General features: G+C 42.0%; 1 protein-coding gene across 7 annotated transcripts in view; it reads left to right on the forward strand.

The window, feature by feature from the left end:
- The window catches only part of GRIA4 (glutamate ionotropic receptor AMPA type subunit 4), a 297,816-nt gene that overhangs the window by 170,489 nt on the left and 106,714 nt on the right, over positions 1–20,613 (forward strand). For all 7 annotated transcript variants that reach the window (XR_005584298.1, XR_005584303.1, XR_005584304.1 and 4 more), the window contains exon 4: positions 15,221–15,405. Coding sequence is in view for 4 of the 7 variants with exons in the window: in XM_039486995.1 (XP_039342929.1) it covers positions 15,221–15,405 (185 nt within the window). In the remaining 3 variants the exon portion in view is untranslated. The remainder of the gene's footprint in view (positions 1–15,220; positions 15,406–20,613) is intronic.

The raw sequence follows: 20,613 nt of genomic DNA on the forward strand, positions 1-20,613 counted from the left end.
TACCATCGTTATTCCCAGTGTGCGGCCCTCCCGGTTGGCCTCTATACAGCCCAGGGATGTGCAAAGTACCAGTCATGTGGGCATCGACACGAACCTATTCCTGTGTCTAGGCCTGATTATCAATAGTAAAATCCACACTGATTCCCATTCAGGGAAGGGAATTCATTGGGGCCGTCCTGGACTCCAGCCTCGCCAGAGCCTGCTTACCTCAGCCTTGGTTTCAGGCGAGGGTAACAGTTGTATAAGGTCTATGGACCTTCCCGCCAACTTGGACTCGCACTTGCCTACGTTTCCTGAGTCACGTGGCTGTCTACACGTTTGCAACCAAACATGCCAGGCTTCGCCTCTGTTCACTTCAATCGTGGCTCACCTGGGTGTGCCACCCAGACAGAGATGCCATACTCGTGGTCGGCCTGCTTCCCCGAGCAGCCTAGGCTCCTCCACCGAGTCGGCGTCCTCCCCGGTGTATCCGGGGATGCTGTTTCATTCACCCCTCGGGGTCCCTCATGACAGACAGCCCATCTCTCGGCTGGGTGCGCACCTGGCGTAGTTTCGCACTCACGGCCTTCGGTCAGCGCAAGAGCTGGCCTTACACATTAATGTCCGAGAGCTGAGAGCAGTCTGCCTTGTGTACCAGGCGATTCAGCGGGCGGATCGCTTCAGCAGATCCTTCCTGTCTCACAAGTGGTGGTTTCCTCCCGTCTTTATCTATTCCGTTTTCCAGAAGTGGGTCTTTCCCCGCATAGCCCTCCTCGCTCTCGCGAGAACGGAAAGAGAGAGAGAAATTCTCCTCGTTCCAAGGCCTCTCCCCAGGCTCGGTCTTGGAGGATTTTCCTGAGGCCGTGGATCAGCCATCTACCGTACGCTTTCCACTGTCCCCGCTGGTTCACAAGGTCCTGCTCAAACTCCGCAGGGACAGAGCGCCCCTGATCGGGATCGCTCCAGTGTAACCTGGGCAGCACTGGCACACCATGTTGCTACACCTGTCGGTAGCAACCCTCTTGGCACAGACCCCATGACATGGAATCATGGCAACCTTTACCACCCGCTCTTGTAATCCCTGCACCTCACAGCAGGACTCCTGCATGGCTAAACCGATCCGAGCTACGTTGTTCGACCTCGGTTCTACGGGATTCTCCGGGTTGGTATAAAATCATCCATTCGGTTGAAGTATCTGGCTGAGTGGAAGCGTTTCTCATGCTGCTCCGAAACGCGCAAGGTTTCTCCCGCTGAGATCCCGCTCCATTCCATCTGGTTCCTCAGGGCTTGGAGCGTTTATGCCCCCCCCCCAGTGGGGCCCCGCCATAAACCTGGCTCTTCAATCTGGTTCTAACCAGCTTTCTGACTGCCCTATTCGAGCCAATGTCAACATGCTCATTGGTATACCTGTCCTGCAAGACAGTTTTCCTGTAGCCTTTCCTGCAGCCAGACGAGTCTCCGAGCTTCAGACTCTCTCAATAGGCCCAAGGTATACTGTATTCCTCAGGGACAAGGGCAGTTATTACCACGTCCGACCTGCCTCCCTAAGGAGGTGTCGGGCTTTTATATCTACCAGGATATCTTCCTTCCGATCTTCTTTCCGAAGCCACTCTCTTTGCAAGGAGAGCAACGGTTGCCCTCCTTCGACATCTGTAGGGCGTCCGCAATCTATATCTAGCGGACAGAGCCCTCTCGTAACGCCCCCAAAACCTTCATCGTACCGGCATACCAGACGTAGGGCATACCTGTCTCCTCCTAGAGGATTTCATCTTCAATGACGTTGTGCATCTGCACCTCTTCTGTTTTGGCCCATGTTCCATAGAGCCACATTGCTGCACATTCCGCCAGGGCTCACGCTTCTCAGCTGCCTTCCTGGCTCGCATTCCCTTTCGGGGGATGTGTTGAACACCTATCTGGTCCTCGGTCCACACCTTTGCCTCATTGGTCCCAGAGTCCAGAGCTGTTGCAGGCTCTGGCTTAGCGGTTGCGTTCTGCAACATCTAACTCCGACCCCACCGCCTATGTAAGGCTTGGGAATCACCTAACTGGAATGCATAGGAGCAATCACTCAAAGAAGAAAAGACGGTTACTCACCGTAGTAACTGTTGTTCTTCGAGATGTGTTGCTCCTATCCATTCCAGACCCGCCCTCCTTCCCCACTGTCGGAGTAGCCGGCAAGAAGGAACTGAGGAGCGGACGGGCCAGCTGGGGTATATATCCTGCGCTATAGTGGCACCACTCCAGGGGGCGCCCAGCCGGCCCACCGGAGTTGCTAGGGTAAAAATCTTCCGAAGAGCCGTGCACGCGCGGTGCGCACACCTAACTGGAATGGATAGGAGCAACACATCTCGAAGAACAACAGTTACTACGGTGAGTAACCGTCTTTTCACTTAGCTGTCTATGAATGGGAGATGAATAGTGAGGTGGCAAAATCTGCTGAAAACACTCAATAAATCTGGACTAGTCTGGGCCTCTTGCCCCGTCAACCCATTCACTGGAGTGGTGTTTAGTGAGACATGATTGTTCTCCACCTGTTCTTGTTGCTTGTTTGTAAGCTACATTCCTTTCTCTTTGCTCTAACTGGCCTCATTGTTCGTTTTACTATGAAGCGTAGTGAAATCTTTGAACTTTTGCAGGTACTGTTCAAATGGCTTGTCACCGACTCCTTTTTCCCCTGTAACAGTCTAAAACAGTGGAGTGTTTTAGTGTTTGCATGAGGCTCAAATTCTAAGAGAGGATTCCACTGAGGGGCTTAGTGCTACCTCCCAGCCTTGTGGCCTGAGAGATCTGGGATTATGCTGTGTCACAGGGCTTGAGTGTAAACCACAGTCAGATACCTTTGAAGACTGGTCTGATGCTTCACTCCTGTAGGTTGGCGTAGCCATTTCTTAATCCTGGTCTGAGTCAGATGGCCAAAACTCAGAAAGCAAGAGGCTAATGTAGTCTTAGGAACATGCAGAAAACCTTAGCATCACCAAGCTTGTTACAAATTTGTATGTAATTTGTGTGCTTTCCCTTGCTGTGGGGGACTGCTCATTCATACTCATATTTAATCAGACTATGTCTTAATAAAGCTGTAGCCTATATATCATTTTCTTTATCTTTAGCATGCCCTCATTTGGCAGTTTACAGGCTTTACCATGTTTGATAGTATTTTAATCAAGAGGTGACCATATTGTGACTATAGTGTCCAATTCTTCTTAGTGTCTCTTTCAAGGATATGTCATGTGGGTTTCTTTTAAATTAAATATTGAGTGTAGGCAACTCTGAGAGATCTGGATTGTAACCAAAAATTTAAAGTTCAACAAAATGGTTAAATGGGATATAGGAATATATATTACTGGGAAGGAATAGAATTCTGTTGAAAAAATTGTATTTGGCAATATAATTACATACTGTCTCATAATGTATACTCACAAGCACATGGAATTAAAGTTTTGGGGGCAGCCTTAAATTCATATTTTGTTAACTTGAGTGCCTGACTTTACAACCTTAAGATTGTTCTTGTATTTTAATTTTTTGCATATACTAGAAATTATGTATGTATGTAACTATGGGCACAGAGAATGATGTCCATATTTAAGCTTGCCTGACACTTTCTGTTTTAAGACCCTATTTTCTTATAACTTTCTGCAATGAATGAGGCAAGGGCCCTACAGTCAACAGCTTTATCCAGTACACAGTGTTGATTCATTCCAGAGCACAGTCCTGCCTGTGCACTGAATGAGGCAAGTGTCCTGTGTGAAAATATATGTGATCATGTAATTAAAGACTGTATCATAATGTACACACACACAAGGGGGCTGAATTATGGCTGTACAGACAACCCTAATTCTAGAATGTCAACTTTTGAGTGTTTGACTTTGCAACCTTAACATTCTGTAATACAGTCTTTTGGGATGTTATTTATATGAAGTAATAATTGCAATTATTACCCTATTGTAGCTGTTATAAGAGAAATAAAGAAATTGTCCCAGAAATTAATGCAAAAATTCCACAAAATTAAGACACAGCCATAGGTGTAACATATTGGGGCAGTAGGACTCTCTGGCAAAACCAATTGCAACACTAAGTACATAGATTGCGTGTTCTTCTCATTTATCTAAAAGTATAGTCTGGCGATTTATGCATCATGTCTGCTAACTGTAGAAGAAGGTAAGGTACTTTGATCTTATAGCTTTAGTTAGAAGGCAAAACTTACTGAAGTGGGAAAAGATAATGACATTGGAGAGGTGAAAATAAAGAGCATATGGAAAACAATTAGAGTGCCTTCAACACAAGGTCTCTTGACTGGATCCTCTCAAGTTTTCCCTAACCTTTATCACTTGGTAGATTGATCACTCACCTTCACAGTACATTTCCCATGAATGTTAGCAGCCAAATGTAAAAAAAGAGAGAGAAGAGCTTGCTGCAGAGCAGCTGCAGTGCAAACAGGAACTGACATTGTCTGAATCTTTGATCATGAATTCTAGCTGCAGAGTAGCCCAAGCCATGGTTTGAATGAACTCACTGAAGGGCTTGTAAGGGAATATCCTACTATGTTCTGTAGTTTCATTGAAACCTTTTTTTTTTTTTAATTGTGGCTGCTCTATATGGATAGCATTTTCTTGTTGCTGTAAGTTCTCCCCCAGGAAAAGCAGGTCCACCTACTGTACATGAAACTGTGAGTACAGGAATCCTATGAAACTAGGAAAAAAGCTCTGGACTACTGGTGAAGCTCATTTTGCATATGTAATGGAACACTGACAAGTGTTGCTCCATCATACAGAGAGACTGCAAACAGAGAAAGGAAGGAATTAGCGGTGGGCCTGAGACATGAAGTTTGGAACTGAAGCCAAATTTCTTGCAAATTTGGAAGTGTTTGGTCAGGCCATTATGATACTTACCTCCTTTGTAAAGCATTTTGAGATCTACTGATGAAAAGTGCTATATAAGAGCTGGGTATTAGTATTTAATATTTATTATTATAGAGCGAAGAGTGATACACAAAGTTCACATGACGTACTGGATCAAGATGATTAGTTCCTTGATTTTGGTTCAGACCTATCTTAGAAGGGTGTGTAAAACTATGTTCATGATTTAGAGAAGGAATGACTTAGCTCACAAGTAGATCTGTACATAACTTGAATAGCAAAACTGGTTTTAGATTTTTGTGCCTACCAGGCAAACTGGTCAAAGTTTGTTTGAATATTTCATTGAATCTTTTGCTTTTGGGTTCCAGAAACAGCAAAAATAGGGGATTTGGCAAAATGTTCCACCCAAACAATGAAAACATAGCAGTGCAATTGCTGCTGAAACCACCAAAAAAATCCAGGTTTTGTGATAGATCTTACAAATCTCACTGGCTTTGCCTGAAGTTTTGGGATTGTATGTACAGAAATTCAAAGCAAAACCATAAACCTGTGTGAACTGAAACCACTGGAAAGGGAGCTGTAACTCTTAGGAGATTAAATTGATACATTTTGTGCAACGTGTATAAATGGTGGGACAACATGGAGCCATGTGTCGATCCATCTGACTACATATTCATTATATGGCAGTCGTCACCATAGTTACTCAGTTTTGCTTAGTCCTCCATTCCATGTGATTTAACTGTTTATTGCACACCCCAAAGTTATTTCCTAAGAATTACTTGACCAATAATAAATTTGCTTTTAAAGGAAAAATCCTGTTCTGTGGAGGGCCCTGTGACAGCAGGGGAGTCAGAAAAGGCAAGCCACAGGTGAGCCAGACCAGAATATCTCTGGCTTCTGGCAGACAGGGTAGAAGAAGTGAGGAGAGATGGTTCAATGGTCAGGATACTAGTCTGGGCTGGGGGAGACCTGAGTTCATTTCTTGCTCTGCCGCAGCATCCTGTATGCTCCTGGACTAGTCACTTAGCCTCTCAGTTTGCCATCTGTAAAATGAAGATAATAGCACTTCCCTACCTCAGAGGTGTGTTATGTGGCTACAGCACTCAGACACTAAGGTGATGGGGGCCACATTAATACCACGGATAGATACAGACTGTGATCTGATTCCAAGTGTATTAACCGAGTTTTCGTGCACCAGACAGTGCAATGAGCCTACTAGTTGGAATAATATATGGTGTTAATATGCATAAATTGCACTCTGTATGCTGCATGGTTTTATTAATAGGTTATTTCCTGCGCGGCAGCTCCAAAGTTGGAAATAATGCTGTAATTTATATAATTAATAATTATGTTGTAATAATTTCTATTTGAAATGTGTGGCCACTTCAATGATTGTGTCATGGGAAAACCATTCTGAATGAACTGCATGAGTAAAGGGAAAAAAACCCTAACAGAATAAAAAGTTCCCATGAGCTGAGTTATTGGAATTCTAATTATAACATAGGTAATTGATTACTGGAACATTTTTTTTTTTAAATCACTCTCCAACAATGTGCAGTCCAATAGAATGATAGGCAAGGCAAATATCTTAGTGATCTCTTTGATTTATTCTGACATAATCTAGCAGAGTTAGACATTAGATTTTATTTTATGTTTAAATTTTAATAAATAACATTAGGGAAGTCATGGCTGAGACACATTTATTTTTATAGAAATAAATATATTCCTATAAGAAACAAGCATTAATCATTGTTCTGTTCTTCATATGGTGCCATAAATGTGCATGGCATTTTAAATGACAAATGAGACTTGGGACCTGCTTGGGAAAGCTTACAAATCTCTGGAATCAACCCCCTGCAGTTAGATCTGTGCAGATGGGCATTCAGGCCCACACAGATCCTACATTGCTCAGTGTGGTTTCAGGTGGATGCACAGGTTCACCAACATGGATCTAGGTGCAGCACAGAAGCCTACATTTAAATTAAACATGATGCGAGACCTTATAGGAATGTGTTGTGTTGGTATATATGGAACGGGTTAGTTATAGATAGTATACCAGTAGATGGTGCCCAAGAATAGGTAGCATAGTTCCTGGGTTTAGTAGGACCGATAAAACTTGTTGGACACTGCAAATAGCTTCCTCTGGCTGCTTTTTGTGTCAACAACAAACCTCATGTCAGTTTTTCTGCTTCGATTCTTCATTGTGGCTGCTCAGGGCACCGAGTCACTTCACAGCAGTCACTGTGTTTAGGAAATGGAGGGAGTGAGAGAAGGACGGACAAGTGTGACAAAACCAAGACATTTAAGTGAGTGCATCCATTTGTTATATTTGAATGCTGATAGCTTTGCTGCCTTTTTTCAGTAATATGTTTGTTGTGAATGCCTTTAACTTTTTGTTTTGTATTCCTGAATGTGTGAACGTAGGTAATCGGGGATGAGATGGGAGCATAGGAGAGGGGAGAGCATGAGACATGGGTTGCTGCTGAAGTGAGCAGAGAGGTTATGACCAATAATTTAAAAAATGCCTGTAATCCTTCTGGCAGGTGGAGTCAGGAGCAATCAGGGTCAGGTTCAATATCTAGGGGTTCCTCTTAACAATACAAAACAGAACCAGCTCAAGCCCCCACCCAGTAGCCTGGGAAAACTAAACACCACCCCTGGGCGTCTTTAAGAGGCAACACTTCCCCACTCACAAGCATTAAGTCTGTGTATAATAAAAACTTGTATTAAAAAGAGAAAAGGAGCCCAGCATTAATCTGGGAAAACACCACAACCTCATGCAAAAGCATGTGACCATAAGCAAACACCCACCCCATAGTATGCTGGGCAGTGTTCTTTGCTTTCATTACCCATCTTGTGGTGTGAAAGTTCAACCAAATGTGCCTTTAACGTGCCACTCCCCTGTCACTCTGCTGTACCCCACTCACAGGAGGTTGTCCTTAGTCAGCAAAGACCTAGAGTTCAGAGATGCATTCACACTGGTTCTCCCCCTTCCAAAAAAGGGGATGTGTGCATATCAAGCAATGCCTCCACTGCAGCCACCACCTCTGCAGCTGACTCAATGCTGCTGTTATTTCTGCCACTGTTACCTCTGCTGCTGCTGGCCACATCTGCCACTGTTATCTCTGAAGCTGCTACTTCTGCTATGCCACATTTTCAAGTTTCCACACTTAGCCCAGCTCTTAGTGATTTTACTGAATAGCAGGAAACCTCTGTGCTACTGCCTCTTCATAGCCTTTCCCTGCAACTCTCTCCCTATACTAGGTCTAAAGTTTAGCTACTAGCTCTGCTCATCAGTGATTTTAGTTCTAGTAACACTGTACTTGAACAAGGTCTCTCAATTGAGTCCAATCAGCTTTGTCTTTAAACACTAGAGAGGGGAGGGTCAAGGTCAAGTCGGGTCGGGTCAAATAGTATCTAAGACTCTTTAGGCAACACCCACATCATCAAGTAGGAGCACCAATCCCCACACACTCTCCAGTTCAGGGGGATATGGCATCCCTACTCCATGCTTGGCAAGTGAGGTTCAGCTTAGGGTGACCCACTCAATCAGGACAGGCTAAGCACAGTTCTGCTGCCCTTTACTCACACAATAACGGTAACAACATTTCATTACTCCTGCATTCAATACAAATGTGAATTGTAACCCAAAACTAGCCAAAATTGATCCTGTTGGCAAAGCAGCTCTGTCTGCTGAACACCTAGGCAGGATAGGGGTGCATATGCAAATACAGTCTTCTCCTGAAATCTTTCCCCCCAATGGATCACTAGATGTCAGATGAGAACTCATTCAGACCCTGCTTAAATGTCCACAAACTTTGAGTGTCTCCATTTTCTTCAGTGCCCAACTGAAGATAGGTAGGTGTCTCAGGCTGGCCATCCAAAAATGAAGGCACCCACAGTCAGTAGTCATTTTTTGAAATTTTGGGGTTGTGAGGCCACACAGCAAGTCAGAGCCACTATTAGTACACAGAAGTTCCCAGTTCTTTGCACAGACCACAGCATTCTGTGTCACACCCAACTCTGTATCACTGATGCATATACTGAGTGCAACCTTCACTTATAGTCACTCCTGGGTAGAACTGCATAACAAAATCACAAATTTTGCCAAATTTCTCTCTTTCTCACACACACACACACACACGCACACGTGCACTCACACACACCTCTTTTCTGGTCAAAAATTGAAATTTTTTATAGAAAAAGTATTTGAAACTTGAAAATTTTCATTCAGCTCTATTCCTGATGTACCATATCTAAGTGATTTCTGGAATAGCGCCAGGATTAGTAGTGTCCCTTACCAAAGTGTCTACCTGAAAAAAAATTTCTGGTTGTAAACTACAGTGAAGGGAGCTCTTTTCACTTGTATTGTAGCCATGTCAAAGTATCCCAAAACTCTGTGTATTGCCATTGATCAGACTGAACATGATGTTCCCTGAAGAGGGCTTCAATCTGCTTCCTATATATTGCATGTGTTGCAAGTGATCTGTGTATTATGGTGACTTATGAGGACAGAATCTTTTCCTCCCAGGTTTTGAGGAGGGGCGGGCTGAGACTTGCAGGGATTTTTGTGTTTATTTTATTTTATTCTTCTATGCTGCTGGATATTTATATGCCAGGGTGGGATTAGCAGTCATTTATATGCATATTTTAGTTTATGGGTTGGGCACCTAGGAATATTTTAGATGCCTGAGTTAATAAATAGTGAGAGAGAATATTTAGGAGCTACTGTATGGATGGTTAAGAACAAAACATTATTATAACACCCTGATAGGCTCTTGATACAATGGGCTACTGTCTGGAGATTCCAGGGCTGCTTTGTTCAGCCCAAACACATGGGGCTTTAGAGCCATCAGCCCTATCCTTCTTTGTTAGACCAGTATTTCAGAGACCCCTTTGCCCAACTAGGTGAGGCAGGGCCAAAAAGGCTCATGGAATATCCATCCTGGACACCATTGTGCAGTAACTTGGGGAAGAGTAGAAGCATACAATATCCTCTCCCAATTGGTGGGGAAAAGGGAAAATAATCTATCCCTCCCAAGAGTGAAGAAGGTGTATCCCCTTCCATCCATGGTTACTTTTATTGCTGTTACACAGGGTCCACAGGTGAATCTTGTGGCAGGATTGTTGTACTAACATACCTGTTTCACACTCCTTTTCCTGAGGGGAGAGAAGAGTAGAGTTAAAGACAGAGGCAGTGTTGCTAGCTCTCACAATATTTAGTGCCTTACTTTAAAGCCCCATCTCCCGGATTCATGTGACTTTGTGAGACTCTCAGCTTTCATCTGACAAAAACAAAGGAAGTTTCTAGCCTTCACTGTTGGTAAGAACATTTTGAAAATGTGAAGCCTGAAGAGAGCAACAGAAGACAAAAAAAAAGAGCCTGACAGTTATTTTTAAAAGTCTCATAATTTATGAAGAGTTGGGGTTGGCTATGCGGCCATGAGTTACTTGAACTACTCTGACTGCACCACAGCCTTAAAAATTAAAATAATAATAATCTTCTCCTTCTGCAACATTTCCATACAATTCTTCTAGATCAAAATGTTCTGTTAAGGAAAATTATATTGTTTTCTCTGTAAAAAACCTTCAAGACTTGGCACGTAGCAAATATTTTTACTTGTTGCTGCTGCAGAGGATTATTTGCAATTAAGCCCCCCCCCCCCATGTAATCCAGAGGGATGGGAGGGGGAGAACCCAATTAAAAATACTCTTTTATTTTCAAGGTGCCTCGCTGGAGTCTCATTAACAATGGTCAGATACATCTGTGAACATTATAACGATATGCATGTTCAGCTTTAATTTTCTGGTGGAATAGAGTATAATATAGTGACTCTCTGTTTTCATAATTATTTCAGATAACATTGGTGAGTAGGATATCTTTTTGAAAAGCAACATTAGTTTGTTAAAATACCACAGTTTCACCTATCTGTAAAATGAAAAAAGTAAGGTTGTGTTGAAATGTTAGTGTTCTTTTTGTAACCATTCCTTGCCTACATTTTTGTTTCAAAACCTCAAAGTAGCAGTGCTTTTACTATTCATTGAACAATTGTGAATTGTATCTACATGTCAGGAATGACCTATAAAAAGCAGCTGGCAGACTTTTTAGGAAGCATTCTCAAAGCCGAATGAGCTCATGGAAGAAGGGAAAGGAAGCTTTCTTTGCATTTAGGAAGGCCAAAATAGTGGTTTTAGTCAATATTATTGCAATTAAATTTACTATTTACTATTTATAGATTCATTGATTTTTAAAGCCAGAAGGGACAATTAGATGATCAACCCAGTTACCCCTGCATTGACCCCAATAATTTCAGTTTGACTAAAGTAGATCTTCCAGAAAGGCATCATTCTGCAGTTAGACTGATAGTATGTTAGCTGGTACTTAGTATGTACTGTTCTGGGAAAGTTCCCCTGCATTTCTTTATTTGCTTCTTTCATAAGCATTTTGTAAAATGAAACATCTCCTAGAAGCACATGGATTGGGTAGCTAAAATTGTCACTTAACATCCTTAATTGTTATGTTTAAAAAAACCAAGTCTTTGTTTTGTGTAACAAATATTCTACAATACGTAGAATCGACTGTATCCATATCATAATATCTCAACAAAATGAACTGTACATTTATGTAGCATAATTTAAGACAAACAAAGAAGTTACAGCTAAAAATAGAGAAGCAGAAAAGAGATGCCTTTTAGCATAGAGCTATAAGATCCAACCCAGCTGTCCTTATTCAGGCAAAACATCCACTGAAGTTTGTGATTTTTGCCTGAATAAAGATGCCAGGTTCAAGTCCTAAATTTGTAGAGTTTGCCCTATGGTCATTTTAATCATTTGGAATGTATGCAGCTCTGGATAGAGTTCATTTTTTCTGAACAGTACATCCAATTATTTTTTGGACAAATAGGCATACTCTTCAATATGTCCAAGTTTGATGCCAGCTGAGGCTGCAAATGCCTGCAGTTTGTCCCATTTAAACTCCAAACTTGTCAGCCTGCAAAATTATATTATTTTCTCCTACACATAAAATACACAGATATGTCATGGATACCATGCAAAAGGATTTTGACCTGAATATATAATAGTAGTTTCTCTGAGATGGAGAACTTGTATTCCATCCAGCTGATAGCAGCTCAGCTTTGTTGTGTTATATGTGAAAGGCATATTGGCATGAAAATACAGCATGGTTGCCAACTAGTGACAAGAAACTATACAACTCTGAAATGCCTAAATGAAGGCAGTTGCTAATGAAACATGGCAAGCTAAACCTTGATCCACAGTAGAATTAAAACTTGAGTGTTTGGCTAGTAGTTGTCATTCGCTGTGCTGGGAGAATTTCCTGTCTTGATCAAAGCACATCTTCATAAAGTTGTCCAAACTTAATAAGAAAAGAGTGAGAGGCTATCAATTGCCATTTCAAACAGCATTCATTTGGAATCAAAGCAAATGTTAGTCTGTGTCGAGAAACTGAATGAAATAAATGTTGACTGTGTTGATAGCAAAGATAAAGTCAAAGTTACACCATAAATGAGGTAGGAACATCATGATGCAGCTCTAAATAAAAAGCTATATATGGAAATGTATAGAAAATGAGGCAAAAAATACAATGGTTAGGAAAGAATCTAGGCATAATTTGAAAAGATAATTACAGGCAAAAAAAGCAAGAGTAAATGTAGCAACGGAAAGAGCAGAATAATTGTGAAGTAATTAACAAGCATTCTTCTTTGGTGGAAAAATAGCTGATTTCAGGTTAAAAATGAACCCTGGCTACAGAAATGTTTTACTAGTGGTTCTATCAAGTAATTTACTTTAGCAAATTATCTCTAATACAGACACGTAGTCTAATTAATACATATTTCTTAGTGTACCTATTTCTTTAGAAATGGTCCTGTGGAATGAAAATTATTCTTTAATCCTTCGTGCAGAATGCAAATATATTTTACTTGTATTATTATCAACCCGGACTTCATTTATCTTTTGGAAATAAATGTTTTGTTCTCAGTGATAAAGTGTACTAAGGTAATCTCCATCATCATAAAGCTATGTACTTTAATCTCAATTATGTCATCTGTATTTGAGGGGGAAATACCTAATAATTATAAATGATACTATATAATCTGTGTATTTTTGAGTATGAGTGCTTGATTTCATTGGAATAGGAACAATCTGATATGAATTCACCTAGACTGTTAGGAGTTGAGTGCAAGAGGTAATAGTGCGTGTCATGCCAAAGACAATTTTCTCCTAGATTTACAGTAGCTCTCTAATTTGACCTGTGACATCCACAACGTGAGGAATTAATGATGTTCTTATAGGTAATGTAGAGGCAAACAAGTGTATAGTATATTTGTGGGTCTGCTAATATTTCATAGATTTATAATGATAGACAATTCATAAACTCGTTCATTTCTAAAATTTAATTTTTGAATATTCCCGTTCTTTGGATGGGTAGACCTATCAGTGCCTTTATATAGTATCTTTCCTGTAAAAGGATCTCAAAATATATTGTAAACTACAGTATTTATAGGGATCAGTTGCATACCAATGGAATGCAGCCATCTCTTCATAGAACAGGGATCCATTCTGCATCAGTAGCATTACATACTAGCTTTCAGGACGCGAAATGAATCCTTTTTCCAACTGAAACTAGAGTGCGGATTTCAGGTAGGTAACATATAGCCACCCAAGTCAGAACATAGCCATGGTTCTGGGCAGGATATTTGGTCTGACTGATGGCATCTCCAGCAGCACAATGTCAACTAGCAGCCCCATGTGCATTTAATACTCACTCTGGATTTGGGTTGTTGGATCTCTGCTCTTTTAGATGGAATCTCCCAGTGTTTCAAGAATCTTCAGTTGCCCTGGGTGAATGAAGGAAAAGCAAATGGTTCTAAAAAAAGATACTGGATTTCCCCATCTGCTAATGGGCTTTGCATATGAGATATTATAATTATAATACTTCTACATGGCCAGGGCCGCCCAGAGGAGGCGGGGGCAAGTGGGGCAATTTGCCCCAGGCCCCAGGCCCTGCAGGGGCTCCCACGAGAGTTTTTTGGGGCCCCTGGAGCAGGGTCCTTCACTCACTCCAGGGGCCCCGGAAAACTCTCATGTGGCCCGGGCCGCCGGAGCTTCTTTTTCTCCGAGTCGTCATTGGCAATTTGGTGAGGGGGGTCCTTCCGCTCCGGGGCGGAAGGAACCCTGCCGTCAAATTACCGCTGAAGACCCAGCTCTTCAGTGGCAGGTCCCACTTCAGCGGTAATTCGGTAGCTGGGGTCCCCGCCACGGGTCTTCGGGGCATTTTGGCGGTGGGTCCCGGAGCGGAAGGACCCCCTGCCGCTGAATTACTGCCGAAGCAGGGGCCCCCCGCCGCCGAAGACCCCAGGCTCCTTGAATCCTCTGGGCAGCCCTGTATACTGCTGTAGAAGGTGCATGACCAACAGTGCTGCTTAGGGATCAGGTCGGGGTTGGCAGGCTGTCTGCTGTTGATGCACAGTCCTCTCCTCCAGTGCCCCCACCCCAAGGGTTTCTAGTCCTCCCCTTTAGCAGAAGGGTTTTGGGGCAGGGCCCTTGAACAGTTACAGTCTTTTCCAGCTGGCCCTTCACACTAGGGAAAGGCTCTTGCTCTAGTATTGACCTTTTGGAGTGGGTAAGAGAACCCGGGCCTGCCCTCTCCACTGGCGCCGATCCAGGGCAGCTACACCCAACACCTTGGGGTTCTAAGCCACTGCCTCTCCCAGACCACATCCTACCCCAGTTTCCTTCGGCTTCCCAGAGTAGATTACTTCAGTCAGTTCCCTGACCTGCACACTCCGTCACCTGCCTCTCCTTTGTGGGTTTTCACAGGTCTGTGTTCTCAGGTCCTGGGCAATGAATCCTGGGCAGTACTTCCCCCTCAGAGAAGCCATCTGCTCCCTTCCTGCCTCTGAACTGCTCTGCTTCCCTTTTCAAAGCCCTGCCTCCAGCCTGTGCAGGCTTTGCAGGTGTGTCTGTGTGCAGCTGCCTGGGCCCTGAGCTGGTCTCTACCCCTTGCTCTTCCATGTGGGGTTTGTGCTTTTCATTCAGTGGCCTCAGAGCGCTTCACAAACATTCTCTGATTAAGCTTTACAATCTCCCTGTGAGCTAGATCGGTGTCATCTCCATTTATCAATTTATTTCTCACAGTGATGGCCATATAAATGCTTGTAATAATAATTATTAAGCTTATAGGTAGTTTAAGTGCTGTGCCCAAAGTCATAGGTAGCCAGTAGCAGAGTTGGACCTAGGAGCTATGACTCCTCCCAATCCCCTCTCTATTAGACCATACATTAAGGGATTTGATATTGATTAATAACAGTTATGATTCATAAAATGCAAAGATTGTGTTGTTAGTGTATTGTATCCTTTTCTTTTAGGTTACTCAATACTTCAAGCTATTATGGAAAAAGCGGGACAAAATAGCTGGCAAGTCAGTGCCATATGTGTGGAGAATTTTAATGATGCCAGCTACAGGAGGCTTTTAGAAGACCTGGATCGAAGACAAGAAAAGAAATTTGTAATAGACTGTGAAATAGAGAGGCTTCAGAATCTTTTAGAACAGGTAATACAACTTTTAATGTCACTGTAAACCCATTACTATAGTTCCACAAAAGTAGCCTCTAAGCTTTACCCTTCATTTATTTTTGCCAGTCAAGACAAGGTTTCACCAAGGTTTATTCAAGGGCCAATATTTTATCTCCACTTTCTCCCCATCTTCATTTTGATATTAAGCTTCCATCACAGCAGCTGGCAGGTCATAGCCACTTCTGAGACAGCAGGCAATGCTCGTGCTGCTCAAACATCAGCCTGGAGCTTTAACATATCAGTGCTTGGGGAGTCTTGAACCAAAGTCTCTTGGCTGGCAGAACAACACCCTGCTCCCAAGTTGATTAAGAAGAGTCCCCCAAGTTTTAGACTGGATTTTTTTAAATCTAGATTGAATGTTTTTCTGAAAGCTCTGCTCAGGGAATTATTTTGGGGAAGTTCTATGGCCTGTGCTACACAGGAGGGCAGGCTAGATGATCACAAGGGTTCCTTCTGACGTTAGAATCTATGCATCTGTTTTCAAAAATATATATTTTAAATGCCAATTTTATTTGAAGAAATTGTTTATGTTTATCCAGGGTTATTTACTGTTCTCCAAACATCATAGACAACATATTTCCAGCTGTACAAGGTCTTGGAATCATTATTACACACGTTTAAAGGGGGAGTGTTATTATCCATAGCAAAGTATTTGTGAAAATGGAAAAGAGTGAAATAAGTGATCTTTTGGAGAAGGGATGGAGGGCATGTTCTTCCTTAGTTAACGAAGGCAGCAGTTATGTAAAGGAAAGACTATGGGCTTGATTATCCACTGCCTTGTACGTCTATAGCCATTTATACCTGTGCCAAGTGGGCTTAAAATGTTACCATTCTCATCTGGAGAACCTGGACATATAACTGTCTCTCTCTGAGCTATTTCTTAAATGACGGGAAAAAATAATAGTTAGAAAAGAGCATTTTGCTAAGTGATAGGAAAATAACTTGAGGAAGTATATTCTTTTTGTGTCTCACGTAATCTCACATATTATGCTGATGCTCTGAACATTCACTTTTCAGTATCTATTGCCACTGTGTGAATACTACAGTGAATGAATGCCATCTAGTGGTGCTAAATTCTGTTTTATTGTGCTACTTGCTTTATTTTATTTCCTTATTTTTTTATTTTGCAAAAGATATATTAGAGGTTTATAAAGTTTTTATTGCATAAAACTTTAGTGATGCAGATGCTAGTATGGGCAGCAAAATATAAAATGCCATTTGTGATTCAGAAATGTGCAAAGTAGTTTTTTTTTTCTGAAAACCATTACAGATTAATTATTTTAACGGCAGAAACATGGGAGAAAGAAACTAAGAATTAAGGATATGGCACTTCTAAATTTAACAAGGATTATTTCAAATAGGTGATGCCATACATATTAATTTGGCCAAATCTTTTGCTACTGTGTCATTGTGTTTTAATGCATACTTATTGTAGCTTATAATCAAATCCTTCTCCTATCCAATCTCTTTTGTAATAAAACAAAAGAGCATTGGTTTTTAGGACTGATTTTAAAGTGTGTAGGGAAGCAATTTTTTTCCCCTGAGTATTTGGGGGGGGGGAGCTTCTATAGAGAGTGGTATATGTCCGTATATATTTGAATGCATATTTCTGCATAAACTCATGGATCTATTTATCATCTATTGCTTTAATGGCAAGGAAATACATATTTTAGAGCATGCTATCATTTTGATTCTGATCTCACTGATACTGGTTTTACACTGGTGTGACTCCATTGACTTCTAGGAGCCACTCTTGATTCTCATGTCAGCAACCGAGATTGGAATCAGCTCTACATTCTGCATGGACAATTCCTTTTTGGAATAGTTTGCACTCTTTGTTTGGATAGGCTTAGGCCTGATTCTGCACTACCAAAATCAGTGGAAGTTTTGCCATTTACTTTAATAAGACTAGGATCAGCCCTTTGCTTATGTTGTATGGTAGCTAACACAAAGTGGTGGCATTTTAAAATATCAGGCCCTGACTTCTTTCATTTTGCATGAGGATTCCGGTAGCCTGTAGATGATAGATGTGGTGACTTCACAGAAGAGGAATTGACTGAGTCTCAAGCTGCCTAATTGATTCAATAGGCCTTTTCCCCCCACACTTTTTGAGAAATGAAATTAAGTTGTGTGATCTACAAGTCAATGTTCTGTAGTGTATATTAGCAGAAGTAAGTCTTAGTAAAATGAGACTTCAGTGCAAAGTGCTCTGCTCTTCAATTTTTGCTGAGTGAGAAACTGACTTATGTGTGTGAGCGTAAATTAATGTGTATTAAAGAAGTGTAGGCTAGGTTCTGAACACTTCTTCTTAGAAGGGGATGTATAATATACTGTGTGTCCTACCCTGAGATAGCTGAGATTCTGGTTTATGATGAGTTCATTAGCTATGTGAAGACAAAAGTAAATGTAAAGAGAAGTTAATTGGATAGATAGATAGATAGATAGATAGATAGATAGATAGATAGATAGATGATAAGAAAGAAAGAAAGAAAGAAAGAAAGAAAGAAAGAAAGAAAGAACCTGTTCCTTGGGAAGATAGCTCTGAAAACCCGCACAATGATTAGAGGGGTAGCCATGTTAGTCTGGATCTGTAAAAAGCGACAAAGAGTCCTGTGGCACCTTATAGACTAAAAGAAGTATTGGAGCATAAGCTGTCATGGGTGAATACCTGCTTCATCAGACGTTTGTGTCTGATGAAGTGGCTATTCACCCACAAAAGCTTATGCTCTAATACTTCTGTTAGTCTATAAGGTGCCACAGGACTCTTTGTCGCTTCGTACAATGATTGCTAAGGTTGAAAAGGACAAGCATGAGGATTCTGCTACTGCATTTGGAGGATAGGGAACATAAAAATTCCCACTCTTTTATGGATGTTTAATGTATTAGTTAAGTTTTGAGGATATCTCCAGTGAATCATCTTCCTCAAAATCCTTATGCTGATGGCATGGTATAAAAACCAAGATAGAAAAGTGATGCCAGCTCTTTATGATCTTGGTGGACAGGTATAGGATACAAATGGACAAGGAGGAAGTTGCTTCATACTTACACTCCAAAATGCTAAGTCCAGCTCCAGTTTAAAATAAGCATGTATACTGTTGTTGAAATAAGACTCCAGTGTTTTTGACTTTCCCAATTCCCAGAAATCTACTTTATCCAAATCTCTTTCACAAGCTTGCTCTTTGTAAGATCTAAATTAGACTTAATTGTCCTATAATGTGTCCTCGTAGGAGATGACCATCTGATCCTTGATAGGGTCTTCCTGCTTCTAATCCAAATACATAGACTGATGTTAGCAGGTATAAAATAATTAACTTTCACTCTCCTGCCTCAATTTATATATACGTATATTACTAATAAGTAGTTACCTGACCTTTTTGTTTCATATACATTTACATAGCCATAATAAAAACAGCCAACATGTTTTCACTAAAAAATTGTAAATGGAGAAGTATACTGAGAGATTAATACACCCTTTGTCCACTAAAAAAACACATTTGACTGGCACATTTATTCCATAGTTTTTAGATATGTATCTGATGCACAAAATCAGGAATGGTGTCCCTAGCCTCTTTTTGCCAGAAGCTGAGAATGGGTGACAGGGGGTGGATCATTTGATGATTACCTGCTCTGTTCATTTCCTCTGGGGCACCTGGCATTGGCCACTGTTGGAAGACAGGATACTGGGCTAGATGGACCTTTGGTCTGATCCAGTATGGCTGTTCTTGTGTTCTTATGTTCTTATCTCAAATATTTATCACTTAGGGCTACATTTCAAAAATGTTGTTGTTATTGTTCCTAATTTGTATTACAATAATGCCGAGAATCCCCCTCTGAGGTCAGGACTTCTGTTGGAGGAGAAGGTATTTGTAGCTATTTGTATTTGTAGTTGTATTTGTATGTGTGGAGGCTGGTAGGGGCAGTGTGCTGGGAGAGAAGCTGAGCCCTGATTAGGGGGCGGGGCTTCTCTGACTAGGGGTCCTATAAAGGTAGCCAGCCAGTCAGGCAGCGACATAGACAGCTGCCGCGGCACAGCAGCCAGCAAACAGAGCTGTAAACAGGAGAGTTTGAGTGGGAGTTGACAGGGGGAGTTTGGGGGAAGACTAAGAGAGGCAGGCAGAGGAACACACAGGCTACTGAAGGGAGTGAGCAGTGTTCTAGCAGTGTCTTGGTGCTTGTTGGAGGTTTGTTTTGCTGTGGGTGGTGGTGTTTTGGGTTGGTTTGTGTTTCCCAGATTTACAGGATTTAGGTGGGAAGCCTATGACAGATACAGAGGCAGCAGTTGTAGTGACTCATGCAGTGGAAAACACAATGAAGATGACTGGATGTGGAAGCTGCAGCATGTACATGATCCTGGAGGGGGTACCTGAAAAGAGTTTTGTCTTCATGAAGTGCCACCTGATAGAGCTGATGGAAGAAAAGATCTGAGGATTGGAGATGCAGGTGGAAACTCTGGTCAAGTTTAGAAGGGGGTTCGAGCAGATAATGGAGCAAAGACATGATGAGGCTGAAGGGAAAAGCTCAGACTTGCAGATGGAAGCAGGACCAAAGAACTCTGAGAGGAGATTGCTGGGTGAGGAAAGTGAACAGTGGAAGCATGTGACTAAGCGAACCAGGCGGAGGAAAAGACGGGCTAGTGAAGGAGTAATAGAGTTCAGGAACAGGTCTGCAGAGTTGGAAAATGAAGAAGGGGCAAGCAGGTGGTTGCTGAAGGTGAGAGGGCAAGGAAGAAGAGAAGAGCAGCTAGCTGTATAAGGAGAGGGGACGAGTCAATGGAGATGACACCAAACCTGAGCCCCAGGAGGATACAGGATGGGTTGCAGAGGATTGCAAGGGTGAATAGGAATCGAGAGGACTTGCAGCCAGAGGGAACAGGGGATAGACCAGAGAATCTGTAACCAGAGCTGATCCAGAGAACAGAAGAGTGTTCTGTCTGCCTAGTGCTAAGACACGAGATGTGGACCTAAGGCTGAAGAGGATCCTAATGGGAGTGGGAAAGAATCCGCTGATTGTCCTTCATGTGGGAACGAATGATACAGCTAGATTCTTGCTGGAACGTATCAAGGGAGACTATGCCAGGCTGGGGAAGACACTTACAGAAATCAAGGCTCATGTGATCTTCAGTGGGATTCTGCCTGTTCCTAGAGAAGGGCAACAAAGGTGTGACAAGATTATGGTGATCAACAGA

The sequence above is a fragment of the Mauremys reevesii genome, linkage group 1 (assembly GCF_016161935.1).
Source record: "Mauremys reevesii isolate NIE-2019 linkage group 1, ASM1616193v1, whole genome shotgun sequence".
NCBI lineage: Eukaryota > Metazoa > Chordata > Testudines > Geoemydidae > Mauremys > Mauremys reevesii.